At 32.1% G+C, this 27,468-nt stretch overlaps 5 protein-coding genes across 6 annotated transcripts; 4 read left to right on the forward strand and 1 right to left on the reverse strand.

Annotated features, from left to right (window-relative positions):
* The first annotated feature begins 2,868 nt into the window (after window positions 1-2,868).
* Window positions 2,869-6,021, forward strand: LOC140887048 (thioredoxin-like 2, chloroplastic). Its single transcript, XM_073294061.1, has 4 exons — window positions 2,869-3,163; window positions 4,108-4,290; window positions 4,861-5,025; window positions 5,759-6,021. The coding sequence occupies exons 1-4, from the start codon at window positions 2,960-2,962 to the stop codon at window positions 5,873-5,875; spliced, it is 669 nt and encodes a 222-aa protein (XP_073150162.1). The 5' UTR covers window positions 2,869-2,959; the 3' UTR covers window positions 5,876-6,021.
* Window positions 6,022-6,264: 243 nt separating this feature from the next.
* On the forward strand, window positions 6,265-7,919 carry LOC140887047 (tetraspanin-2-like). The gene is made up of 2 exons (XM_073294060.1): window positions 6,265-6,960; window positions 7,545-7,919. The coding sequence occupies exons 1-2, from the start codon at window positions 6,463-6,465 to the stop codon at window positions 7,821-7,823; spliced, it is 777 nt and encodes a 258-aa protein (XP_073150161.1). The 5' UTR covers window positions 6,265-6,462; the 3' UTR covers window positions 7,824-7,919.
* A 6,952-nt stretch (window positions 7,920-14,871) lies between these two features.
* On the forward strand, window positions 14,872-17,943 carry LOC140889663 (cytokinin dehydrogenase 2-like). The gene is made up of 5 exons (XM_073297384.1): window positions 14,872-15,514; window positions 16,285-16,412; window positions 16,978-17,226; window positions 17,294-17,547; window positions 17,655-17,943. Exons 1-5 carry the CDS (start codon window positions 14,872-14,874, stop codon window positions 17,941-17,943), a joined length of 1,563 nt encoding a protein of 520 aa, XP_073153485.1.
* A 673-nt stretch (window positions 17,944-18,616) lies between these two features.
* LOC140887049 (translation machinery-associated protein 22) lies at window positions 18,617-21,951 on the reverse strand. The gene is made up of 7 exons (XM_073294062.1): window positions 21,697-21,951; window positions 21,535-21,600; window positions 20,963-21,024; window positions 20,321-20,402; window positions 20,160-20,227; window positions 19,988-20,071; window positions 18,617-18,951 (listed from the first exon to the last, which is right to left on the reverse strand). Exons 1-7 carry the CDS (start codon window positions 21,842-21,844, stop codon window positions 18,895-18,897), a joined length of 567 nt encoding a protein of 188 aa, XP_073150163.1. The 5' UTR covers window positions 21,845-21,951; the 3' UTR covers window positions 18,617-18,894.
* Window positions 21,952-22,083: 132 nt separating this feature from the next.
* LOC140887046 (uncharacterized) lies at window positions 22,084-25,352 on the forward strand. Of its 2 annotated transcripts, none has more exons than XM_073294058.1 (11): window positions 22,084-22,225; window positions 22,345-22,621; window positions 22,814-22,897; window positions 23,005-23,135; window positions 23,234-23,331; window positions 23,546-23,634; window positions 23,733-23,814; window positions 24,108-24,262; window positions 24,341-24,411; window positions 24,581-24,695; window positions 24,933-25,352. In XM_073294058.1, the coding sequence occupies exons 2-11, from the start codon at window positions 22,409-22,411 to the stop codon at window positions 25,095-25,097; spliced, it is 1,203 nt and encodes a 400-aa protein (XP_073150159.1). In that variant the 5' UTR covers window positions 22,084-22,225; window positions 22,345-22,408; the 3' UTR covers window positions 25,098-25,352. The 2 variants fall into 2 exon arrangements, with proteins under 2 accessions (XP_073150159.1, XP_073150160.1); XM_073294059.1 differs by having other exon boundaries at window positions 22,098-22,202.
* The last annotated feature ends 2,116 nt before the right edge of the window (window positions 25,353-27,468 follow it).

Genomic DNA, 27,468 nt, shown 5'->3' on the forward strand with positions numbered 1-27,468 from the left:
AATTCTATAACTTTCACTTTAGTTCTATTTCAACTATAAAATGATAAATATAGGGGTAAAGTTTTTCATTGTGTATATACATCTTTACCCTTTTATTCTATATAAATGACGGATATATAAGTAAAATTACAAAAAAGAAAGGGACAAAGTGGATAAAATGTATATAAATTTAGTGTATGCATTTGTTTTCAAAGTGACAATATTCTATTATTTGATTGAATAATATTAATATATTATTAAAAAATTTATATTGGAATATTTTAAATAAGGGACGAAATGAAAAAAAATATAATAACATATAAAATGTATATATGAAAATTTGTTCTAATTAATAATAAGAATAAATTTAAATGAAAGAAATAGAATTAAATAGAGTTCATTAAAATGAAAGTTATACGTGAAATTATTACATTAATTATCTTGTACATTTTTCAACTTTGTCCCTTTCGTTTTTGGGTGACAATATTCTATTATTTGATTGAATAATATTGATATATTATTAAAAAATTATATTGGAATATTTTAAATAATGGACGAAATGAAAAAATATATAATAATAATAATAATAATAATAATAATAATAATAATAATAATAATAATAATAATAATAATAATAATAAAATGTTTGTATGAAAATTTGTTCCAATTAATAATAGGAAGGAATTGAAATGAAAGAAATAGAATTAAATAGAATTCATTTAAATGGAAGTTATATGTGAAATTATTACATTAATTGTCTTGTGCATTTTCCAACTTTGTCCCTTTCGTTTTTGTAATTTTACTTATATAGCCCTAATTATTATCTCATTTATATATAATGAAAGGATAAAGATGTATATACACAATGAAAATTTTTACCCCCACATTCATCCTTTTATAGCAGAAAATAGATGTTTATTTCTTTAGGATTTATTTTTTGAGAAACGTATTTTTATACTTTAACAATTCATTATAAAATAATTTATTGAAAGAGATAAAACACGGATGAAATGATAAAAATTAGAAGTTAAATATTTTTTGATAATTTGTCAAAATATATATAAATTTAGTGTATGCATTTGTTTGCAAAGTGATAATATTCTATTATTTATCCCTACATTCATACTTTTATAGTAGAAATAGAAATAAAATAAAATATAAAATTAATGTATGAAAATTCAACACAATTAATAGTATGAATTAAGTAAAGTGGTGCATTTATTTTTTTGAATCATTGAATACAACATTATATTTTAATTGATTTTCATCATATTTCCAAAGTTATTATAAAGAAAACTTGAGAAAAAGTATGAATGTAGGGATAAATAATAGAATATTATCACCTTACAAACAAATGAATACACTAAATTTATATACATTTTGACAAATTATCAAAAAATATTTAAAGTAAATAGACTCTATCTAATTCTATAACTTTCACTTTTATTTCAACTATAAAATGATAAATATAGGGGTAAAGTTTTTCATTGTGTATATACATCTTTACCCTTTCATTCTATATAAATGAGGGCTATATAAGTAAAATTACAAAAAAAAAAAGGACAAAGTGGATAAAAATGTATATAAATTTAGTGTATGCATTTGTTTTCAATGTGACAATATTCTATTATTTGATTGAATAATATTAATATATTATTAAAAAAATTATATTGGAATATTTTAAATAAGGGACTAAATGAAAAAAAAATATAATAACATATAAAATGTATATATGAAAATTTGTTCTAATTAATAATAGGAATGAATTTAAATGAAAGAAATATAATTAAATAGAGTTCATTAGAATGAAAGTTATACGTGAAATTATTACATTAATTTTCTTGTGCATTTTTTAACTTTGTCCCTTTCGTTTTTGGGTGACAATATTCTATTATTTGATTGAATAATATTGATATATTATTAAAAAATTATATTGGAATATTTTAAATAATGGACGAAATGAAAAAATATATAATAATAATAATAATAATAACATATAAAATTTATGTATGAAAATTTGTTCCAATTAATAATAGGAAGGAATTGAAATGAAAGAAATACAATTAAATAGAATTTATTCAAATGAAAGTTATATGTGAAACTATTACATTAATTGTCTTGTGCATTTTCCAACTTTGTCCCTTTCGTTTTTGTAATTTTACTTATATATCCCTAATTATTATCTCATTTATATATAATGAAAGGGTAAAGATGTATATACACAATGAAAAACTTTACCCCCACATTCATCTTTTTATAGTAGAAATAGATTTATATATGAGTTCTTTTATGGTGCCCAACACTATATGCTCACTTCATATAATGTTGGGCATCATAAAAGAACTCATATATATATATATATATATATATATATATATATATATATATAACAAAGAAAGAAAGTTGTTCAATTTTGAGCTTTGGTTCACTAAGTTTTCAAATTTTATTTTTGTTTATTAACGTTTAATTTTAGACTATTTTGATTTATTTGTTGTTATGATACCAGAAATACTAATATGATATTGAAAGATAGAGACGTGACACTAAAAAAATTAACATGTTAGATGTCACACTAGTTTTATAAGTGAATGAATGTTAAATCCGAAGTATACGTATATAAACACAAGAATTTATTTTGTTCATGGATAAACAATAAAACTGTAGTAAGCCAATTACACGAAAAAGATATCATAAAATTGTATTCATGCATCGATTAAATTTCTAAAAGCTGTTTTAATAAATTTTAAGTGAAATTTGTTTTAAGTTTAGAACATTGGATGTATTTTTTTTTTTAACCATTGGATTGTCGTTTTTTTTTTATAAATAAATGTATTAATTTTTGTTAGTGTGAAGAAAAATAATTTTTACTACATTTGTGAATTCTTTTTCCCTTGACACAAAAGCACTTTGAGAAGAAGACTACTCCCGAATCCCAACTGAGCCTAACGCCCACACCCACCAGAGAGTTAAAGCGAATTTCATGTGTAAAATGGCTGATGTTGTTAGACTATCTGACAATTTTATTTGTTTTTCTACTTCTCGCTCAACCTCAATCTCATTGTCTTTAAATTCTGTGCGTTGGTCAAATACGAGGATGGTTTCTGTTTCAGAAGTTTTATCTCTTGGTTTTCATTTCGTTCCTCCAATTTCCTTTAGTACCCGCAAGCAACTGACATCTTTTAAGGTAAAGTTGTTGACTTTCTTGGATTTCATCTATTTTTGGATATGGGCATTGATTTTTATTTGATAACAAGTGCTTTTGCTTGCTGATATTGTGAAAAAACTCAACCAAGTATTGTTTCTTGAAGCTTTTGATTTTGCTGCTTGTTCCCTCGCCATGTATTTGATTACTGAATTTGAGTTTGGGTGACAAAATTGGACTGAATACTTGACTAGGTGAATTAATTAGTGCATTAAGTGTATGGGCTTGGAATACAATGAAGGTCGAGTTTGGACGCAGAAGCTGTAAATTAAAGTGGTTTTATATGTATCTAGAAATTCCAAGTCCAATAAACTCTACATGAGAATTTGCATCAAATAGATAGAATATCAGCAGACAGTTTACTGAAACATCAATTCTTTTTTCTCGCTTGGTTTCCAACCTTCGAAATTTCATACACGCATCAGTGAAATATGGTTATTTCTCCTCTAGATGTAAACTTGAGTTACATTTTTTTTATCCAACCAGACTCCCAAAGATCCGGGAGCCAATATCTTGATTTGATTCTGATTTTACTTGTTCTGATTCATTTATGCTATTAAAATACTCTACATTTGGCATGATAATGTGCATATATCATGGCAGACGATACTCAGCAGCAAACCTTTTCTTTAGGACTCTTTGAACAAGATAATAATATTAATTTTTGGGAATAGAAAAATGAAATAAAAGACTTGCTGTTGTTTTTGTCAAAACATTCTTTTACAGTGTTCACTGTATGAATACACACTGTGTGAGTAACCAGTAAGTTTGATCTTTTCTCTTTTATCCAGTGAACAAATCACAATGTCTAAAACTATTATGACTTCTGCAGTGTGCTATTCTGTAGTTCAATTTTTTTTTTCCCCTCATAGAAAACTACTTGTTGAATCTGTTTTTCTGATCCATCAACTGATATTTGGTATTAGATTCACGTGAAAGTAGCTGAGACTGAGCCGCCCAAATGGTGGGAAAGAAACGCAGGCCCAAATATGAAAGACATTCACTCCACACAAGAATTCTTGAGTGCCTTGAGTGAGGCTGGAGATAAATTAGTTATTGTTGAGTTCTATGGAACATGGTGTGCTTCTTGCCGAGCATTATTTCCCAAGGTAAGTTTTTTATTTTCCAGTTCTTGTATTACCCTGATGATAGGATGGTCTACTGAAAGATTATTTAATGGCCATCTTGTTAAAGTTCTCCGCATTGAGGTACATGCCATTGTTCATTGATGTAAATGATCTGAATGCAAAATACTTGTTGCGTAATGACGCAAGCATGAATAGAACTCACAATTCAATCCAATAATCTGAGTGTTTTTAGAAAACCAAGGGTTTAAGCTTTTTTACATGAGAGATGAACTCTTGCCCCTAGCACAAGCTAGTCAGTCTAACAATAAAATAAGCGTGATCACCACCTCCTTAACAACTCCTCTATTTATTTCCTCCCCCAACCTCGAATCTTCCAATTATTTTTAGATAAGAGCTTGAGCCTCCTTTTTGGGTCCGTTTGGTTCAAGCCCAATGTAATTGGGTCCGCAACATTACATGAACAAATGCTTCATCGGACACAATGTTCCTCGAGAAAATAAATTATGATCTAATTTATTTTCCTCCGTACACTGCACATCGTGATTTGGTTTTCAGTTTCTCTTGTAGTGTAATTGTTTATTCCAATATCAGCTTTGCAGAACAGCAGACGAGCATCCCGATATCGTGTTCTTTAAAGTCAATTTTGATGAAAACAAGCCCTTGTGCAGGAGTTTAAATGTAAAGGTTCTTCCTCATTTCCACTTCTACCGTGGAGCGGATGGACTGCTTGAGTCCTTTTCATGTTCCCTTGCCAAAGTAAGTTGGCTAATTCTGTTCTTTTTCTTGCTTTTGCTGTTGGTGAATAAATTGCTTTAATGCCACCCGAGGTTAAGAATTTGCGTTTCAGATAATAGTTGATTAAAATTTGAGTAATATCTGCCTTTGATATCGGATTCTCTAGTTCTAAACTGGGTGAAATGATGAACGGTGTGCATCTAAAACACCTTTTCCCCCTGTGATATTGAAAACAGCTAAAATTCTCTGCTGAAAATGGTGTAAAAACCATAGGCAGATTTGAAATATTTTGCTAAATAACTCGTGTCCACAAATGGCTTGCCTTTATGCTCGTCTTTTGCATCTCTTGAACTCTTTTAGTCGCCCAAGCACTTCAAAGCACTGTCTGTAGCCTAATAAAAAAGAACATTCCAATTTTCAACTTTTACACACATAACTAAAGATCATATTTTTATCAATGGGTTATTTTCTGAACTTTTCTTTCTCACAGTTATTAGTTCATGAAGAATAAGAACGAAATTTTCGATTTTAATAAATAAAGAGCTGTGTTTGAGTTATCAGGGCGAGTAAAAGAGTCAAACCCTTTAGTGTATCATGTTTGCATGTCATTGGAGTACTTCGATTTTTTAACATGTTTTGGATTTCAGATTGGGGCCAAAGATACAATGTTCTCTGTGTCAGGTGGCACATAATGAAATATAGAGTGAATATATAATTATTAAACAAAAAACCATCTAATGTGTACTACTCTCAGTTTCAGAAAGTAAAAGATGCCATTGAATTACATAATACTGCTCGCTGTAGCATCGGCCCCCCGAAAGGCGTTGGAGATCTCAACCTCGAAAACTCCACAGCTCCCAAGGAGAAGTAATAAACGAGATCGACTGGAACGTAATTCATTTAGCTACGAATTTGTTGTTTGTTGCCAAGGAGGAATCCTTTTGTAAAGTGTTTGTACAGCGGTCGTAAATAGTTTCCTCAGAAATTTCCCAAGTTGGGAAGAACAAATTAGTATTACGATCTGAAGTTTAGTAGGATTTACAGCAACTCCTATATGTTCTTGATTGATTTGAGAGAGTTTTCTTGACACAGATGAAATGACAGAGCCATACTATAAAAGTTAATTATAAACAAATAATAAATGCCATTAAGTAAATTTAAAAAAAAAAGAAAGAAACAAAAAATTAACATAATCATATTAAAGTTCTGTAAAAATTCAAAAAGGTAATAGGACAGTCGATAAATTGTGGAGAGTGACGGACTCTCCACTGGGAAAAGTAGTGTTGATTTTTAATTTTTTTTTAGAAAAAAAAAACATTGTTAAAATTTGTTATTTTGAGAGTAATTTTTTTCCCCTCTGAATATTTAATGCACTAGTGTTTCTCTCCACCAAGTGCTCTCCCGGAAAACAAACACCGACTCTTGATTTTTCGTACGCACTTTACGTATTCATGCAACATGGCAGTGAGCAGTAACTTAACGGCAATCCTGAATTTCGTGGCCTTGATGTGCTCCATCCCCATAATCGCCTCCGGCATATGGCTCGCCTTGAAGCCAGGGGACGACTGCATCCACTGGATACGATGGCCTCTCCTTTTCATCGGGATTGCATTCTTAGTCGTGTCCCTCACCGGATTTCTGGGCGCGTATAGGAAAAAGGAAGGCCTGTTGGGAGTGTACTTGGTGTGCATGGCTATGCTCATAGTTTTGCTTCTCGTCCTCCTTGTGCTGACCTTCGTGGTCACACGCCCTGACGGCGCCTACTCCATCCCCCAAGTGGGATTCCAGGAGTACAGGCTGGAGGGTTTTTCGTCTTGGCTTCGAGATCAGGTTACTGGAAATGATAACTGGGGGAAGATAAGGGCTTGTCTGGTGGATACTCAGACATGTTCTAAGCTTGCCAACAGATATTTCTCTGCTGCTGATTTCTTTGCCGGTCATCTGTCTTCTGTGGAGGTATGCTATTGAGTTCATTAGTTAACACTCCATATAAATCTTGTATCGGACTCACGTATTTGAATGCGTCCTAGTGTATATACACCATGTTCGTTTGTTTGTTCGTTTGTTTGTTTATCACAGGAGAAAAGAAGAAGAATATTTTAATAATTGTTCTTCGGTGAAAAAAAAAACAGAGAAAATGGTGTTGATTACTACACAAAGCCCAAAGGGATGCTTCTTCCTAGTTCTTTCTCTCACTGTCATTCATGTATACAGACTACAGCTTAGTGTTTCTTTTTAGTTGGTGTTAAGCGTGATCCAAACCGCGAACTAACCATTTAGTCGATTGGCCACAAGATAGGTCGAATGGACTCGAACTAGTATTTAGTTTAGGGGTTTATAAGGCTCGAGTGTTTCTGCTGGAATGATCTTTACTTGGTTTCTGAGACACTTCTATCATTATTATTTGTTTATGATCCATTTCCGAAATTCCGACATTCATTCAAAACATTCTTCTTAGTCTACAGATGCATGTGCATCAATAGAGTTCAGAATACATTACTCCCACTAATTACTATATGTAATATGATGCAATATTACAGTCAGGATGCTGCAAGCCTCCCATAATATGTGGGTTGCAGTACTCGAGTCCCACGAGTTGGATCGGATCATCGAACGCAGCAGCAGACGCGGATTGTGCGATTTGGAACAATGATCCGAGAATATTATGCTACAACTGTGATTCTTGCAAAGCTGGTTTGCTTGAAAACTTGAGGCAGGAGTGGAGGAATGTCAGCATTATACTGATCATATCATTGGTGGTTCTCATTTGGGTTTATCTTGTAGCTTGTAGTGCTTACAGAAATGCTAAGAAGGGTTGATGCTACTAAATATTATATATTTAATTATTATTTCTACGTTTTATATGTAGCTTTTTTTAAATATATATATATAAATTATTAATTTTCAAATTCTAAATTCTGCCGGTGGTTGAAGGAATAATTTTTTTTAAAAAAAAGGGAATACAAGGATATTGAAGGGTGGAGCCTCCATCACATGTTCATATTCCTATTCTTGTACATCATTTTGAAAGAATAAGAATCATGTGCTTAACTTTTGCTTTGGTCCTATCAATTCAAGTATTCAACCTTAGTGTGAATTTTGCAAGCCTTTCAACTGTTGATTTTAAAGTAAGTTTTTTTTTAAATAAAAAAGTATCAAATAATATATTGATCATCGACCATTTATATTATCCTTATGCACATATAGGTAGTGTTTGAGAGAACTTCTAGGAATTACTTTTCAGTCTTAATTTCCTTCACAAAATTTTAAAATTTTGTGAAATTTTGTGAAGTAAAAGCTAAGAAATATTTCCTAAAAGCTCTCCTAAACACTACCATAATAAACGTAGAAATAGAGGAACAAAATCAAAAAAATTCATGTTCTGTTATGCTTGCGTTGAGTGCAAATTTTGCTAGAGTACGAGCCATCAGATTAGCTAATCGTGGACAATGTTTAACTGCATTTCGGTTCCGGGAACCATGCTCCATCACTGTTGGTTCCAAGATTGGATCTTCAGGAGATTTTAAAGTATATATGTTTTGATTTGAAGTAAAAAATTCAGAATAACTTAAAACATAAAACTGCATTTTTTTTTCAGAAAACATGCAAATGCTTAAAAAATAATCAGAAGTTAAATTAATTATATCTTTCTTTAAATTGCATTTTTATGTATGATCGAATTATTTTGCATTCTTTTTTCTTTTTCTTTCGATAAGAACTACAATTCATTGTCAGCATGTTAGTGATGTATCACAGATCAGTGGATGTGTCGACTTTACATTTCTGATAATACCCAAGAAATAACACAAGAGCTAGCTCACAAACTCCGACATGTTATAAACCCTCTGAAAAAGAAAGTTCGAGACAAATATTATTTCGATGTTTTTAAGAGTTTTTTTTAAAAAAAAAAAAAAGTTTTATGTTATTACGTATTTGTTATTTATAATAAAATTCAAAAGTTACAATTTAGTAAAAACTTAACTTAAAATTTATCTACATTGTTTTTCGTTTTTTCTAGCTCTTTCACTTTTTTTTACATGATTCGAGTGTTTTTTCACGTTTTTGTTCGAACTTTGAAGTGAAATTTTTTTTTCATACTCCGCGTTGTTTAGAACGGTGGTCATAAAGAGTTAAAAACTACTTGAAACAAACAAAATCCTAACACCCAAACTGGTTATCAAATAATCTAATCCCCAACTATACCAAAGTGATCATAGTATATCGGCTTATGTAGACACAAAGAATCCAAGTTTGCACGTGAATGATTGAGAACATTCAATTTGTGAAAGCCCCAAGTATATAGCTCAACCTACGTAGATTTAGGCAATAAGCATGAGTACTCGATCGTAACAGGAAAATTCGATTTTGACATGTAGGGCGCCGGCCGACAGTCATGGCCTGATCGGTCTCATGTGGTAAAATTTGGGTCGCAGGTGAGTGCTAACATCAATTTTTTTATGAATGATAGTTTTTTAGATTGTTTCTAGGAAATATTTTTGAGTTTTTGCTTCATAAGGTTTGTTGTTGTACGATTATAAAGATTATTACTATGCGTGAAAGAAGATAAAAACAATGCATGTTGAAACAACTACACGAAACTTGCAACATTTCATGTTGTATTTAAGACGATTTTTTCAAAGCTCTCAAGTACATTTGAATTGTGTTTCTATAGTCAATTTAATATTAGAAAATTAATTATTCCTGATCACTTCCCTTTGGTTTAAGTTGTATCTTATTGAATGAGACATTGGTGTGCAAATCCAGTTTACTAGATCTTGTCTTATAAATGGGACCACCAGCTCTTGTGTGTGTTTTTCATTAAGATTTTGTGTATCCCATTCAATTGAAATTTGAATTTCAGATATGGAAACACCCCATATCTTATTAGGCCTATCTAGCTCCATTCAAAGCCACACCTCTAGAGGACTTACATGAACCGATTCAACTTTTTTTTTTTTACCCCGAGAAAAAGCTTTATCATAATTAGATCCCGAACTCAAAACCTCATCTAAAATATTGGATTCTGATGTCGAAATGGCTACAAGTCATTGCTTGATTCATCAATTTTCATTGGAATAAAATTTATACAAGCATAATTTTGAGGGTTTTCTCGGTACACCAAAATGTTATATTCAATTTTGAGTTTTGATGCTATAACTTTTAAACTTTTTAGTTTTTAGTATCATATGTTTCAGTGGAATGTTCATGATGTTGTACCGAAAAATATTGTACGTCATAACGACTAAAATTGGTGACGTGCATGTCCACCACTAATATTGAGCTTGACACACTACCATGTTTGAACCAAAATATTCGAAAATTAAAATTTAGTGTGTCAAGATCAATATTTGATAAGTTAATAAACTAAAACCCTAAGATAATGTACAATATATTTATATATATATATATATATATATATATATTCCCTAAAGAGAAATATTCGTGCCGTATTAATAGAGGTGTTAAAATAAACTAGCGGGGTGGACCGACCCACAACCCGCCGCAATCTACCATTAGGCGGGCGGGACGGGATGACCCATTTTTTAGGCTAGTTGGGAATACATCAGGTCCAACCCAACTCAACCCACCTATTTTAGGTGGCGGGGCGGCCAATCAGGTTTACGTATAATTTGGCGAGTTTTGGTGGACCGACCCGCAACCCGCCATTAGGTGAGGCAAGGCGAGGAGGGGCACCTTTTAGGTGGTTAGAAAATTGTCAAGTTAACCTACCTATTTTATATGACGGGACGGCCTAGCCATTTTGATACTTCTATGTATTAATGTTTGTCCATCCCACATCACCGATGTGACTTGTTCGACGTTTCCTAGCCAATTCTAACTCACATATATATATATTAATACTATTGTATTTGCCGTAGTTGAAAAATCATTATGCTAATCAACTAAGTTCCTTCTTCCTTGGTGGTTCGAAGTTTAATCAATTCAATATTCTTTTGCCGGCCCTCCCTCCCATTCTTTTCTAAATTAATGAAGGAAAGATTTTTATTGTTTTTTTTGGTTGTCTTTCAGAACATTTAATTTATTTGACGTCTCTATTATTCTAGGTTCATGTATTTTTTATCAATATATTTTATTATTAATTGGATATGCAAAAAATAATAATAATTATTAAAAATATTAATTTTAATTATATGACTAGCAATACTAGTTTAGATGAGTATAGGAGAATTATCTAATTTTTTTGGTCAGCGTTGAACTCAACATATATATTCTATTGTCCCAATTGTGCATCTTACGATCTACGAATTATTTTTATATGTGGAGTTTATAATTTTTTCGATCATCTCATTAATTAACAGATACATTCCCTATCTCTATGCATGCACCATCGAATTAGATCGATGATGCATGCCAAGTTATTTGGATGAAACTCAAGTCAACTTGATCGTGGTACATTTTATAATAATTATTATTATAATGTAGAAATTTTTTAATTTGAAATTAAACTTCCATTAAATATTCAGTTGCCCAAACTATAGTTTTATTTCCCATATATGTATTTTTTTTATTTTATTTAGTACATCCTAGGATATTTTTAATTAATTTTTCAAATCTTTTGTCGCGATTTTTCATAGCAAATGAATATTATATATCCACCAAGTGACCCCCTTGTATGTGGACATATATTACATCATGTATGACTTGCCTGCTTGAGATTTTGTAAAAGCGATAGATTGTGATTATGTATTTATATATATATATATATATATATAATTAGATATTGTAGATCGAGTGCATTGAATACGTGAGGGTTTCGTATTTAAGAATACACATGTTGATGAGATAATCAGAGTTACGAATTTGACCGAGTACTTATAATTTTTAAGATGCACATAATTTTTAGGAAAGAGATCATAAATAAATAAATAATAAATTTTTTTTGAATTAGAGAATAAATAAATAATAAATTGGTGGATATATTTGTTTATAAGTAGGTTTTTTTACTATTGCTGCGAGATAGTTTCACAGATTTATATCCATGAAACACGTTGACCTGAAATATATTTGCAATGGAAAGTAAATATTTTTTTAAAAAAAATAACTTTCCATAAGTCAGGTCAGATCGGAAATACATCTCACAAAATTGATACGTGATACGATATTATAAAAGTTCTTTTACACGACAATACACAAGAAATTTAAACCAATGCTGAATGAAAGAATCATTAAGGTACATTGTTTATCTAACCCTTTTTTTTTTCTTGAAATTCATCGCAAATACTCGTGCTAAGTTTTTTTTTCAACTCTTTTTTATGTAATTGTATAATAGATACTTATATATATATATATATATATATATATATATATATATATGCAATTTTCTTCCATAGTATATCAACATTGAATGATTGAATATTATGTGAGATACTCTTGATAATTGAAATAAAAGTTTCGAATATTTTACTGAAAATCGGAAGTTTATTTGATAATTTTTTTAATTTATTTGTTAGTTTTAGATATATATTATTTATTTATTATTTATCTTTAATTTTTATTTTTAATTATAATAATACATATATATACACACACGTATAAAAATATGGATATTAAAAAATAGATATTATTACAATGTATTGAATATCATTTAATTAAAATAAAATTTATTTAAAAGTAAAATTTTTAATATATTTTAATATTTCCATAAATACTAAATATTTTTTATTGTAATAAAGGTAAGATATGAAAGAGATATTAATTGATAAATTAAATAATAGATTGTATAGCATATTTATTTACCTAAATTAAACATGTAGGAGGGAGTGTAGGAGGGGATTGCAATTGCTAACAAAATACTCACAAAACTTAGAAAATCATTCATTTAACATGCAATCTCTGAATTTTCCTTTAATTAATTCAAAGTCAATCAAGTAGGATCGGATCAAATATCAAACAATGACTTCACAAAGATTCGAAATAGTTTTCAGAAAATAAATTTAATTTTTTAAAATTAATGATGAAACTGTATTACGTACAATTTAATGAAATTGAAAGATTCCAACTAATTTTCACATAACAGCATTATTTGGTACTGATTTTAATTAGAAATTGACTTAGAAATTTCCCCCTATGCCCAAACAATATCTTGGACTGGAACAATGAAATCTTTGGTGATGTTTCTCGTTTCGTTTCTTGCTTATTCATGTGAATCTCTGACCCTCAAAAAACACATATCATCGGATCTATAATTCATTTATTTCAAAGATTTCCTTGCGTGACCCTAATTAAATAGCAACTTATCAAATTTGTATTCATGTGTCTTGAAACCAAACAATTTCAACTATTTGAATTGAATATCAAGATACAAATGTGAAAACTAAATTCTTTTAAAACTAGGAGCAAAATCCATTTCGCGTTTAAGACTAGGGGTGGGTCGATACGGTATACCGTACTGAAAATCGGATACCGTATACCGTACCGAAAAAATAGGTATGGAATTTTTCCATACCGATACCGTATCGTATACCGAATATACCGAATTTTCGGTATACCAAACTTTCGGTATGACGAAAATCTATACCGTGTACCGATACCGAATTCAAAAAAAAATCGGTATACCGAAAAATTGTCGGTATACCGGCAAAAAAATCGGTATACCGAAAATTTTCATATATATATTTTTTTTTAAAAAATTATTTTTTGGTATTTCGGTATATACCGGCATACCGAAAAACAAAATTTACCATACCGATACCGAAAATTTCGGTACGGTATCATATCGTACGGTAATTTCGGTAATTTTTTCGGTATGATTTTCCGGTATTTTGGTATTTCGGTATTTTTTTTCCACCCCTATTTAAGATATATACAAAAATCGATACGCGTAAGTTAAAATGTTTTATGTGAAAAACAAATTGTTGCTGGAAAATTACTCTCTGTATTTCATAGATAAGTTTCAAATAACATTATCAAAAATTCACAAAAACTCACATTATACAGTCTCATAAGTCGATTTTATTAAACAAATCTCTATTTTGGTCCGACCATGAAACATTACTACATTTTTTTATGCCAATGAGTAGGATCGATCCATATTATAGGTGAGACTAGCTCACCTGATATCGACTCAATCAAATTATAGTGTGTGTACACATATATTATTGGACAAAGTTTTTGGTCAATTGAGAAATTAAAAATTATTGGGCACAAGTATTATTCCATTTTTATTAATTTCTACTTGTTTACTTGGGCATTGCCTTTGAAAACAATACCAAATTAAACATTTTAAACATACATGAAATGGCAAGTACTCATTTCTATACCTACCATATATTAATTATTGAACAAAAATACCAAACAAGGGGCATGAGATGTAAAATATTAAACCCCGTGAAGTACTATTTTAACAAACAAAAATTAAAATAAAAATAAAAATATCCCGATCAATCAAGATTGAAATCAATCGAGTTAACTACAAAAAGAATTTCAAGATTACGCAATATAAAACTTGAAACTAATTAATCTCTCAAACATATTCGTAAAAAATAAAATAAAATCTTTATCTATCTCCCATTTCAATTATTTAATTAATTCTCTAGATCTGTTCATATCTATAAAATTAATAATTCGCATCAAAGTCAATGATTTTATTATGTCTAATGAACCCGAAATTCAGCTTCGGCCTTCAACCAAATTTCCTTTATTTTAATTATTATTACTATATTTTTCATATTGCCTATTAATTAAGTGCATGCAAGCCCAGTCAAAATTTTCATTTTTTTTATGCATATAAATAGAGCCTCTTAACCACATATACTCCTATGTCATGGTACAGTTAATCTCTAAGTACAAATCAATAATATTAAACATTGTATTATATTATATGTTTTCTATCTCCTCCTAATTGATATGACAGCCCATTGTCCCAACCGGCCTTCACATTCCATTTTCTTTCTACTCATCATCACATTCGATATTGTAATTTGCATTTCAGCAAAGACATTAACCAATCCATTGCAAACCGCAGTACTTTGCAAAGATCAGATCCCTCCCCATGACATCAAAAAGAAGATCCGAACCGACCCCGATTCGATCACGGAAGCTTCTAATGATTATGGAAACATCGTCCACAAGATCCCTTCAGCTGTTTTCTATCCTTCATCCGTCAAAAACATCATCAAACTCATCGGATATTCGAACAACTGTTCCGGCACTCCATTTTCTGTTGCTGCGAGAGGGCAAGGTCATTCTGTGAGGGGGCAGGCCATGGCATACAAAGGAGTGGTGGTGGACATGGCTTCTTTGAGCAGGAACAGGAGTGGGGTTAGGGTTTCTTGGAGCCCTTCTTCAGGGTTTTATGCAGATGTTGGAGGCGAAGCGCTTTGGATCGACGTTTTACGGGATACTTTGAAGCATGGGGTTACTCCTGTATCTTGGACTGATTATTTGTATCTAACTGTGGGAGGAACACTCTCTAATGCTGGAATCAGTGGGCAGTCGTTTTTGCACGGGCCTCAAATCAGCAATGTGCTTCAACTTGATGTTATTACTGGTAAGTTTGTTTTGTGTATATACATTTCGTGCATGGAGTATGGATATTATGATTTATCATGACTCATTGATTCAACATTGTCTTACAATTGTTTGGATTTGAAGTGATCAGAAAACTAAGCAGGCGGATTGTGTTAATTAATAGAGAAAATAGTTTAATTAACTTGTTCGATTTTGGTTTTTGGTCAACTCGGTTGCCAAAAGGCTGATTTTGATAAACTAAATTTTAATTTTCGACTATTTTGGTTCAATTACTGTTGTGACACTGGAAAGCACTGATGTGACACCGAAAAATTATGACGTGCCTTTGAAAAATGCTGATTTATCAAACTATATGTCACGTCAGCAATTGGACCAAAATAGTCGGATATTAAACGTTAATTGCACAAAAATCAAACTTTGAAAAATCTACAAGAAAAAAAATTCCTTAATTAAAATATAAAACTAAATATTGATGACCATCCTCGTGAATTCGATGTTTTAGAAAATTAATTTCCCTATATATACATTATATTAAAGTAGAGGTCATAAATTAGAAATCCTTCCAATTTAATACGTACCTTTAAATTTATTAAATTGATCATGCTAGCTTATTGGTCAGCAATTATGACCTGTATTCGACCAACTTAATTGCATCTTGGATGTTAATTTTGGTTCACATGAGCCCTATCGCACACATATATGACAAGATGTTTTTAACACAAGACGAATGTTTTGTATTTGTTCATTTAATTTGCAACTAATGGGTTTCGCTTTTCGCTGTATATATAGGTAAAGGCGAGCTCATAAAATGCTCCAGGAAGAATGAATCAGAGCTATTCTATGCAGTTCTTGGAGGTTTGGGACAGTTTGGCATCATAACAAGAGCAAGAATCGTCTTGGCCAAAGCACCAACAAGAGTAAGTCCCATTCTAGCTATATCTAAACTAGCAAATGTGACACACGTAATGCATATATACACAAAATATAGAAGATGAATGATTTTTTTCTAATAACGAAAGATGATTATATAAAGTTGTGATCAAGTGGAACAAATTCAAACATTCTTTTATTAAAGAAAAAGAAAATAAAGTTTACAAAAATTAAAAAAATAAATCAAAGTTGAATAATAATAATAATTAGTAAATAAATAAATAAAACAAAGGTCACAACAAACTAAAGGTGCATTTGAAATATTAAAAAAAACATCACCAAAGATAATTACTATTAACATCTCTTTTTAGTATAGATATATATTGCGATTTTGATCCTTTAAGTAACATCAAATTTCTAGTCATTTTATTAGGAGTGCTGATTAAGACTGAATTATGTCACCATAAATGATCAAAATCGCAAATTGACCATTTCCCATTTAATTAAAACCATCGCATTTTATATCCCCTATGTTAATTAATATAAAACAATCATGTTCACTTATTTTGTTGTCAACTGTCATGTATTATATCTCTTCAACTATATATGTAGGCGAAATGGGTAAGATTACTCTACAGCAATTTCTCCATGTACACAAAAGATCAAGAAAAACTCATCTCATCAAAGGTTCCAAACTACGTGGAAGGTCTTCTTATCACAAATGAGACTATTCCAGATAGTTGGAGGTCTTCCTTTAACTCGTCTTCAAACCAAGCTCAAATTACTTCACTGTTGAGAAAACATGGTCTCCTCTACGCTATCGAATTAGTAAAGTACTACGACGATCACGATGTCAATACCGTTGAACTTAAATCCCTTCTCTACATCAATTAAATGAATTCAAATTTTGTTTATTAATTGTTGGCAGGAATTTGAAATGCTGCTGGAAGAGATGAACTTCATTCCTGGTTTAAATTTCAGTGCAGATGTGTCCTATTTCGATTTCCTGACAAGAGTCCCAAGGCTGGACGTTCAGAATACCCCGAAATCGCCTACTCATCCATGGCTGAATTTATTTGTGCCAAAGTCTCGGGTTCTTGATTTCAATGCTGGTGTTCTTGTCAAACTCATTCCCAAGATTAACACTGAACTCATCCTCTTCTACCCATTTAACAGAGACAAGTAATCACTCTAGCTACAGTATTTCCCTTTCTTCTTAATTTCTATTTGTGTGTGTAATATATATTTATATATTTCCATCGTTTCATGATATGATTCAAAATTTCCAGATGGGATAAACGAATGTCTGCAGTGACACCAGATGAAAACATCTTCTACACTCTAGGACTACTGCATTCAAGTAGTCCCAACGAGATGAAGTTTTACGACGAAGTAAATAATGAAATACTTCAGTTCTGCCAAAAGGCTAATATCAAGATTAAACAATATCTTCCGCACTACAAATCAAGGGAAGATTGGATCAAACATTATGGCTCCAAATGGGACAGTTTTCAAGAAATGAAAGCCAAGTTCGACCCAAGACTGATACTATCACCCGGCCAAAGAATTTTCTATTAGTAAGCTAGTTATATTTAGGTAGTGTTTGTACGATCAAGCTCGTGCTTAAGCTCAAATTAACTAATGCTCAAGAAAATCAAACCTGCTGAGCTTAAGTTACTCAAAATTTATCCAAGTCGAGTTCCAGCTTGAAAATCTAGACTTGATCAAACTCGAGCTAGGAATGGAGTATTTAATTTTAATTAATCGAGCCGAGCTCTACTAAGGTGCCGCTTGAGCTACACTCAGCTACATCTAAATCTCTAGCAAACCAAAGAAAAAGGTTTAAATAAAAATCAGTATTGTTAATGCCCTAGAGCTCATTAATAAAGGTTAAGGTTTGTATGATTTTTAAGATTGGTTTAACACCTCGGCAGGTCAGTTCATATAATCACATTTCTACGGATTTTTTCCTCTCGAAATTTTAACTGAATCAAATCCTAGCAAATAAATCAAACCAGTGTGGCATTCCAGATCCAAGTATGAAAAAAAATTCATGCAAAAACAGCAGTTGGTTATCAGATTAACACACAGAAGTGTATTTCAAAAACAAACACAAAAGCACATAATTGTCAAATAATTTCCTAAGAAAAGTTTGAAAGGCTATAGTCTCTAAAAAAGTGCATGAGACGTAGACGAAAAACGAACACTAGCCTTCACAAGTCTGAGACGTATAAACAAAAAAACCAAGTCATTGAACAGGTATGATCTAGGATCAAAATTTCATATTTATTTTGTCTAAATGTGCATATAAAAACATCATGATAGATATTATACATAATAATTTATAACATAAGCATGTTTCTGAAATGCAAGATCACAATGCTGTGCGAGATATTATACCACAAGCGTAGCAATATTCAACACGTTGCGCATGTCCTGCATCTCCAAAACTTCGGATGGAAAGCCAAAAAATTCCAGAATTTCCTTCCATTTGTTAGGCCACCGAGATGATGCAAATATTTTCCACAATTAAACTGCTGGAACCTTTTTTCCGTCCTCAATAAAGAAAATGGCGGTCTCTGGGACCTAAAACAAACAAGAGGGTAAGGCCTTCAATCCATTTCACGACTGGTGTAAAACATTGAATTATATTGCGAAAAAGAGCAAAAATTGGAGTTCATTTTAAAGAACTATGATAAAGAAAGGATTACATAGCAAATGACATTCGCAAAATAACCATTTCATGAAAACTATACAAGTCCAGTTTTTTCTTTGCATTTTGTAAAACGAAAAATAAATTTTAATAGGAGAATAAAGTTGTATTTCCATTAGAAACATGCAAAATGTTCTTTTAAGTTATGAATATTCTTTCCGTTTAATCTGCATGTAGGCACAAGAAGTGGAATAATTAAAGATATCTTGTTCGAGTGATGGAGCTGTCATCCAATTTAGGCCAAGCTATAGTCCCTCCTTAAGTTAGACATATTATAATGCAGAGCACTGTGCTGAAAGCAAGGTCAAAATTCTAATATAGCCCTGTATTAAAATTTTAAAATATTTGTTAGAATGACACAACCATGGGTTCCAGCGCTCAGATTCCAAGATATGCTCACATTGAATATTTTGCATAATGACACCAACATACACAAAAACACAATCAAATTGCCACGTGTGAACAAATACATGAAGTACAACCTAGGCACCGTGGGTAGAAGTTTCAGAGCAGCTTAATTGTATAATACTTAGGAGCAACAGAAATGCGACTTGTGCAACTAAAATTATTGAAGCATCAACTGAGAAATAATATCTTCCTTAGGCTTTCCACACAAACTCCTCTGTTACTTCGATTCAACAACCAAATCAGGAGCGCATGTCAATTTTTTCAAATTTCGCACACAACAATGGACTTGAAGAATAATGGTACAATATCTTTAGCTTATATGGATAATAATATAAACTTTAACTGGGACAAAAGCATGCGTTCAAGTATATAACTTGAAGTAAACAAAACATATAATTCACCAACGCTTTAGCTATAAACAATGGCATCATTTTAATCCAAATACACAAGAAAGCAAAGGAAATGTTTTGAAAAGAAAACAAGAAGAAGGCATGAAATTACATCTGGCCAGGTGTCAGTGATAAACTCCACAATGTCATAGGCTATGTCTCCTTGAACATCAATTTGCTCCTTCTCAGTGGGGCCCTATTCAATACATCAGAAAAGAGGAAAAGCAAACCACTTACATGATTGAATACTTATGTAAAAGGTTTATGCCACCAATGCAATATACCTTGACAACAGAAGCGCCAGTGGCAAATTTTTTCCCAAGCTTCTTTGATGCATCATTCAGTTTAACCCCTAAATTTTGAAATGTAGGACAAGCTGGTTATAGAATCTTCACCCAAGAGTATAATATAATAAAAGTAAAACACAAGCCACACACACCCTTACCAAAAAGTTCGAGGCCTTTAACAGTGGTGATACATTTCCTCTTATTACGAGTCATCTTTTCAATAATTACTTCCGGCTTCTCCTGCAGAACTTATAAGTTTCAATACTGCCAGCGTGCATGTAATTCAAATGTCTGAACCAATCATCATGGAAAAAGAAAATAATGATACAACATATCATGTATCAAAAACTTTATAAAACTATCAGTGATAGCAAATAATATAGAAAGACAGAGCTACAAGAAACTATGTTCTCCATATAATCAAATACTGATCAATTTGTCGTAACTGAACAATATAATACATTATGTTCAGATTAAATTCCACCAAAAGTATTCTCAATTCAAAAATACAACTTGAGAGCATTTTCAAAGTTTTTTTTGTTTTGATAGGAGAGAACATTTTCATAATTACTCTAGCAAGTAAAGAGAAAAAAGAAAGAAAGTATGAATCTTGGCGGTATCTTCCAGCAAATCTGTTTTTATACTATTTTATCAGCAGTTTCCTGCAGAAAACCATGCTTAACATCCATTCAAAAAGACCTCACACAAATCTAAAGAAAACCAACATTACAACCGATCATTACAAATACAATTATGACTTTTAAACTTGGCACAAGAAAATATTTTAGTCAAAATCGTACCTTTTTTTTAATCTTCCCACCAGGTAATCGTTTTACTTCTTCCTTTGGTTGAGAAGAAGAAACTGTTGGAATCAAGAAGAGCAGTTTAAAACACAAGGGAAAGAACAATTTAGTAATTAGTAGGTTTGAGTGTCTGCCAATCAAAAGACAATGAAAAAGTTATTCACTTTCAAAATCATGAACGTAAATATCCAATCATACAGGGGAAAAGGATGGAAAAATTCGCAAGGTAATGCAAAAGAAAATAATTTTTTAAAAAAGTATTAAAAAAATAACAATTTAAACCAGAAAAAGATAGCATTTCATTTAAAAAATTGATATAATAAACAATACAGCATTGCACCCTTTATCTGTTTCACAATTCTAAGCTCTCAAGAAGCATATTGCTTTAGCGTCATTAGCAACAATAGTAGGAACAATAGTAGGAAGAACACGTAACGCACGCATATGGAACACGGGATAAATACATATACATGTATATATAAAGCTAGAAATGCACCATGATACAAGATTAAAAACAGTCAACAAAAAATTAACAAACAGATTGTGTGTTTGTGTGTGTGCAGTAGTACCATTGGAGGAGATACAAGTTGACTGAAGCTGATCTGTTACTTTATCAGCATCTTCCGCACCAGCCTCTGAAACCAGAACAGCAGATTAATTTTAAAAAAAAAACAGAGCAAACTATCTCCAATCACAGAACACACACGTATAATTAGGGTTTATAGGAAAACCTTTGACAAGATCTGGATAAAGGTCGGGGGCGTTTTGGATCAACCACGGCTTGCATTTGTCGAAGTCGGATCCAAACTCACAATACTCAGCGGGTAATCCGCAAACCCCACAGTATAAAACCCTAACCGGTTCAGGCTTCTCCGCCATGACGGTAAACTTTGTGGAAACACTCGCGGCGGTGATCGTCTTTCGAAACTCAACGCCACACGACGACGTTTACTGAAGGCTGTGATTAATAATAAATAATAAATAAATAAATATAAATGGCTTTATAAAGTGAGGGAGGATAATTTGATTTTAAATATGTTATCTTTAAAATTATTGGGCTTAGTTTCAAAAAAAAAAATTATTTATTGGGCTTTATTTTGTACGGGCCTATGGGCTTAGGACTTTAGCCCAAATTGCCCAGCTTGTGTCCTTTGCTAGTAAGCTAAACCTCTCCGGCGGCGGCGCCTCTCTTTTGGTCGACCGTTACTGCTGCTGAGCTCCTTGATTCACGAATACAGTCAATTTACTCTTTCATACTTGGTATTCTACTGGTTTTAGCTTTTGCTTCAATTTTATATGTTGAAATATTGATGGATTTTTGTATCCCGCGTTGATGTTCATGGTGTGGAGCTCGTGAATTGTGATTTTTTTCCTGACAGGAAAATACTTGTGGTTTCGGGCAGCTGCAGAAGAAACAGCGATCATTGATTCTCAAAACGCGGAATGGAATTCGACTTGAATGGAGCAAACATCAGTAGTCTCCGCATATCCCCCTTTGATGAAGAGGAGGATGAAGTTCAAAATAATGATACTGAAGATGACATCAGCGATGAAGAAGAGGAGCGGATACCGATGACCTTAGGGTTTGTGGACAAAGCGAAAAATAAATGGTCATTGCACCGCCAGTATTTCCCCAGCAAAGCGGGTGGTTCCCCGGTATTTTGTTTTTTGTTTTTTTTTTAATCAATATGCTTCATAAGATTCTTGAGTTTAGTTTTACATGAACATGGACTCTTGCTGTTTGTGTTTTCTATGATTGTTTTATGACCAGTGAAGGAGAAATGGATTTTAGTGTTTTTAAGGAAATCTGTTCGAATAGTGGATACTCATTTGATTTATTGTGGATAGGCTTGGTTGGATCCAGTTAATTTACCTTTGGAAAAATCAAATCTTTGTGATTTTTGCGGTGACCCTTTGCAGTTCCTGCTTCAGGTTTGTTAAAACTGCAAATTCTAAATTTTTATTAGGTTTCCATTTGCTTTTCTTAAAAGGCGAAAACGTACTCTTTTTTTATTTTACATGTTGCTTGCCTTTTGTAGGTTTATGCTCCACTATCGGAGGAGTGGACATTTCACCGCTCGCTGTTTGTATTTATGTGTCCATCAATGGCTTGCCTTCTTCGTGACCAGCATGAGCAATGGAAGCGGCATCCAGAGAAGCTCTCCAGAAGGTAGTGCATTTTTTGTCTCAGTTTTATTATCTGCTAGTTGAAATGATCAACTTATCATTTCCTGTTTTATGTTCATGATGCCAACATGTTTTGTAAAGTGTGAAGGTTTTTCGGTGTCAATTGCCACGCGATAATTCCTTTTACTCCAGTGAAGCACCTAATGAAGATGGAACTGAGCCTTCTTTGACAGCTGGAGGTAATTTGTCTTTTTTATGTGTATCCTAATGTATACCTTAGTATCGATGTGTTGTAGTGTTTTAAACTTCAAAAACTTCTTATGATAGGCCTGCTCTTTGGTAACGCTGACTTATCATCTGCTTCATTTTATATGTTTCTTGAGATGATGCTGGTGTTTTCTTGTATACTTGATTTGCTTCCGTTTTTATGGTTTGTCTGGTGATTTGTTCCAGCACCACTCTGCAATTGGTGTGGTACTTGGAAAGGAGATAAAATTTGTGGTGGCTGTAGAAGAGTTCGTTATTGTTCTGGGAAACACCAGGTATTTGGTGGGTTTTAGCTCCTCTATGCATGAGACACATGACGTTAATCTTTCAAGCTATCAAATAGAGGAATCATAAGAGTCATGACTATATGCAGACTGCTCATTGGCGATCAAGTGGCTTAAGTCATAAGGTTAGCTGTCGGCAGTTGGAGACATCTGCAAAATCAACGGAATTAGGTAACAGTTCTACAGAAGTATAATGGTTATTGAATGTGACATAATTTGATATGCTGAATTGCTGAAAGCATGAATAAATCTTCATGTGGCTTATGAGTAGCTGTGATTGCTGCCTCTCAATTAGTAAGAGGGCTTCACTTTCCGTGTTTTTGGCGTGACACTTTGTCCTACATTGTGGTTGTCCTACATTGTGGAGTGACTTTTTAAGCTTCTTCAAGATAATTTGGTGTTCATCAAAGGCAACAAACAATTTTTTTTACATAAATTCTTGATCGGTACTTTATTGCCAATAGCTGCCAGCAACTCCCTTTGGCCAGAGTATGAGATCACAAATGAGGATGAGTGTGAACTTGATACCGAGATGTCTGCCTATAACGATACTGCTGGTTCATTAATTCCTAGAACTCGTGTGGATGGATCTCACACAAAGTTGCTGAAAGATCTCGAGGCAAGCTTCTTGTTCAAGTGGTTTTGATAATTTTTTGAATTGTGCTGTGTATCTATTTTTTTTCCTCCTTTATGACAGGGAGATGATGACAAAAGGAGCTGGGCATTTTTCCAGGAGAGAATATCTCTGGCCCCAGACCAGATTTTGAGGTGATCATATTGTGTTCAAAATAAGGAACTTGTGTTTCTTTGTTCGTCTTTTGTTGTTATTGTTGTCTTCTAAGAAGATTTTCAAATGGGAACATTGAATTATACCAGGATGTGTGAATCTCTACATCCCCCACATCTTAACTTTCCTATTCATTTCTTCGATAAGCAGATATTCTAGTGACGCTAAAGCGAAACCATTGTGGCCCGTTTCTAGCGGTCGGCCATCGAGACCAGACATTCCCAAGTGCAATTGTTGTGGTGGCACTCGTGGTTTTGAATTTCAGGTGCTGTCTCTATGTATATGAATTATAAATTTATTTCTCGAACATTAATAAAAAGAGTTTTTCTCAAATAAATCCCTCAAAACTCTAAGTCGGATTTTTTCTCCTGTCAATGATCTGAATCGATGTTCCGTCATTCACAAGCTTAAACCTATCGAAACTCAAATGATCGCTCTTTTCGACACATTGACTCTCCCTTGGAATACTTTGTTCATGTTCTTCCTGGGTCCATGGTTTCAGGTTTTACCACAGCTGCTCTACTACTTCCATGTCAAAGACGGTGAAGATTCTCTCGATTGGGCGACTATTGTTGTGTACACATGCGAAGCGTCGTGTCAAGGGAACGAGGCATATAAAGAGGAGTTTGCTTGGGTACAACTTGCGTCTCAGTCGTCACAAAGTTGAGTGATTTGCAGATTAAGGACCAAGATATTCTGAAAGTTTTGATCTTGATCCTGTTCTTCTCCCCCATGTTTCTTGGTCATGTACCCAAGAAAGCAATTTTGACTTTTTGAAATATACATCCAGAAGATTTCTTTATCTGTCAATTCCATATTTATTTTTATTACTGTTTCGTTTCTCATGTTAACTGAAGGTAAACAAATTTTCATATTTCATCTCAACGGTAATATGTATATTATTTGGAGCCTATTATTAATTTCAAAGTTGCAGCAATCTCCGGTTCAGGAATCAATCCCCATTAGGAGTAAAATGACTAATAATTTTTTAATTTTTAATTTATGACAATAGAACTCGGTAACTCTAGGGACTGGGCTGATGCAGCAAGCACGTGAAAATACTATCTTTATCTTAATAGTTCATCTAAGTGTGAAAATTTATTTATCAATACATATATAGGGTTTATTGAAAAAATAATGGACCTCATGTGTATTGATAGATCTCCGTCTTTATATGTTTTTTGAGGCAGTGTTTGTACGGATAAGATCTGATTTACCAATATACTAGTGACTTTAGATTACAATTCGGTTGTCTATGAGTTTCATTTTATTCAATATACCAAAAAACTCAAAATAAAAACTCAAAATATTGAAAATATCTCTCACTTGGGTTTGGTCGATGCAAGCATATGGCTCTTCTTTTTATCATCTCGCGTGCAAAAAACCGGAGTCATTGGATACACCTTGGGGCACTACCTCATTGGGTAGCATCGACAAATCTCTCTGACTTGTATCGACTTTGGGAGTGTTAATTACGGTTACTTAAGTCACCAAGTAGTTGAGAAATGTTTGTGTATTTTATGATATTGTTCCACGTGAAAAATGATTTAGAAAATTCTATTGATTCTAAATCTGAAGAAAAATTGAGTCACTAGATCTCATTCGGGTACTACACGAATTGGGTAGCATCAACAGATTCCTTAATTACGTTATGAAAAGTTTTTGATAATATTTCACATCACTTTTACTTTTACTAATAGAAGGTAACTCTAATGACAATTGACACTACAGAGGGAAAAAAAACTTAATAGAATAATTTTATGTTATTAAAAATATCATAAAGTACAATTATTTTTTTTATGTATTTATAACAAATAACATATAAATTACGTTATTTATATGAGGAAGAATAGTTTTTTTTTCATTAACATTTACAATTTTAGATTTTGGTCAACTAAATCCTCAAAAGTTTGGTTTTATTATATTAACTTTTAGTTTTCGGTCATTTTGGTTCAATTATAGATATCACTGGAAAATATTAATGTGACAATAAAAAAATGTTGATGTCACTAGAAAGTATTGGTTCAAATTCATAAATTTCAAATTCATCTACTCAGACGACCTGATAGAACAAGTGTCAAAATTAGATAAGTTAGATTAATAAAATCATTTTCACTTAATTTTATTTCCAATATATTCGATATTTCATTGACTCTTCATCAGAAGTATACTTTATACAAAAAAAATCTTATTATTAAGCCACGTGTCTTCCTCGTTCGTTTAGTTCTCTCGCTCTTCCAAAGCCGAGAATCTCACACCGGTGTTTTTATAACTGGAACGGTGATCGAACCAATCTATCATAAAAAAATGGTCCAACCGATCGAACCTAAAAACCGTTTATATAATATAATATAATATAATTAATAATATATTTTAAATTTTAAAACTTAAAAGATGTATATAAATAGACAAAAATATATATTTATCCTAGTTTGAAAAATAAATAACGATATAAATATATTCAAAATATTAATTATGGTTATATATATATTTAAAAATAAATAAATTAATTAAAAAATATAATAATACATAATATTTTTAACGATGTACAAATTTCAAATTATCATGTATATATATAATAAAATATTAAATTAAGGTTTTAAAATTTAAAAAAAACTATTTTTTCAATAAATAAAATAAAAAAAATCGAAATACCGGTTTAACCGGTTCTTGGCCGGTTCTTGGGGCCGGTTTTTTACCAGTTCTTGACTGGTTCGACCGATTATCAATTTTTGACCGGTTCTGAGTGGTTTAATTGTTAAAACGATTTTTAGGAGTGTTTCAGTCCGGACCAGTTATCACTTTTCGATCGAATCGGCCGGTCTGATCCGATTTTGAAAACACTGCCACACACGATGTTGTTTTTCACGTGATAGGATATGGGTGGGCCGTGCCTTCTGCGCGCTAAAGCACACTCATTTATCATTTCTAAACAAATTTTAAAAATACGATTGAGATGATATGAGTGTTCGAATCAATGGTCGTGTCATCTTAGTCATTATTTAATTTTTGAAAATGAATTTTTTTTAATTCCAAAA

Source organism: Henckelia pumila, chromosome 3 (assembly GCF_033568475.1).
Source record: "Henckelia pumila isolate YLH828 chromosome 3, ASM3356847v2, whole genome shotgun sequence".
NCBI lineage: Eukaryota > Viridiplantae > Streptophyta > Magnoliopsida > Lamiales > Gesneriaceae > Henckelia > Henckelia pumila.

Excerpts from the sequence above, each read along its gene's own strand:
- LOC140887048 (XM_073294061.1), top strand. The coding sequence starts at position 2,960 with ATGTGTAAAATGGCTGATGTTGTTAGACTATCTGACAATTTTATTTGT. Across the intron at positions 3,164-4,107 it reads AGCAACTGACATCTTTTAAG|ATTCACGTGAAAGTAGCTGA; the intron begins GTAAAGTTGTTG and ends ATTTGGTATTAG. Across the intron at positions 4,291-4,860 it reads GCCGAGCATTATTTCCCAAG|CTTTGCAGAACAGCAGACGA; the intron begins GTAAGTTTTTTA and ends TTCCAATATCAG.
- LOC140887047 (XM_073294060.1), top strand. The coding sequence starts at position 6,463 with ATGGCAGTGAGCAGTAACTTAACGGCAATCCTGAATTTCGTGGCCTTG. Across the intron at positions 6,961-7,544 it reads GTCATCTGTCTTCTGTGGAG|TCAGGATGCTGCAAGCCTCC; the intron begins GTATGCTATTGA and ends GCAATATTACAG.
- LOC140889663 (XM_073297384.1), top strand. The coding sequence starts at position 14,872 with ATGACAGCCCATTGTCCCAACCGGCCTTCACATTCCATTTTCTTTCTA. Across the intron at positions 15,515-16,284 it reads TCAACTTGATGTTATTACTG|GTAAAGGCGAGCTCATAAAA; the intron begins GTAAGTTTGTTT and ends CTGTATATATAG. Across the intron at positions 17,548-17,654 it reads TACCCATTTAACAGAGACAA|ATGGGATAAACGAATGTCTG; the intron begins GTAATCACTCTA and ends CAAAATTTCCAG.
- LOC140887049 (XM_073294062.1), bottom strand. The coding sequence starts at position 21,844 with ATGGCGGAGAAGCCTGAACCGGTTAGGGTTTTATACTGTGGGGTTTGC. Across the intron at positions 20,228-20,320 it reads TAAAGGCCTCGAACTTTTTG|GGGTTAAACTGAATGATGCA; the intron begins GTAAGGGTGTGT and ends TTCAAAATTTAG. Across the intron at positions 18,952-19,987 it reads TCACTGACACCTGGCCAGAT|GTCCCAGAGACCGCCATTTT; the intron begins GTAATTTCATGC and ends TGTTTGTTTTAG.
- LOC140887046 (XM_073294058.1), top strand. The coding sequence starts at position 22,409 with ATGGAATTCGACTTGAATGGAGCAAACATCAGTAGTCTCCGCATATCC. Across the intron at positions 23,332-23,545 it reads GCCTTCTTTGACAGCTGGAG|CACCACTCTGCAATTGGTGT; the intron begins GTAATTTGTCTT and ends GATTTGTTCCAG. Across the intron at positions 24,412-24,580 it reads GCCCCAGACCAGATTTTGAG|ATATTCTAGTGACGCTAAAG; the intron begins GTGATCATATTG and ends TTCGATAAGCAG.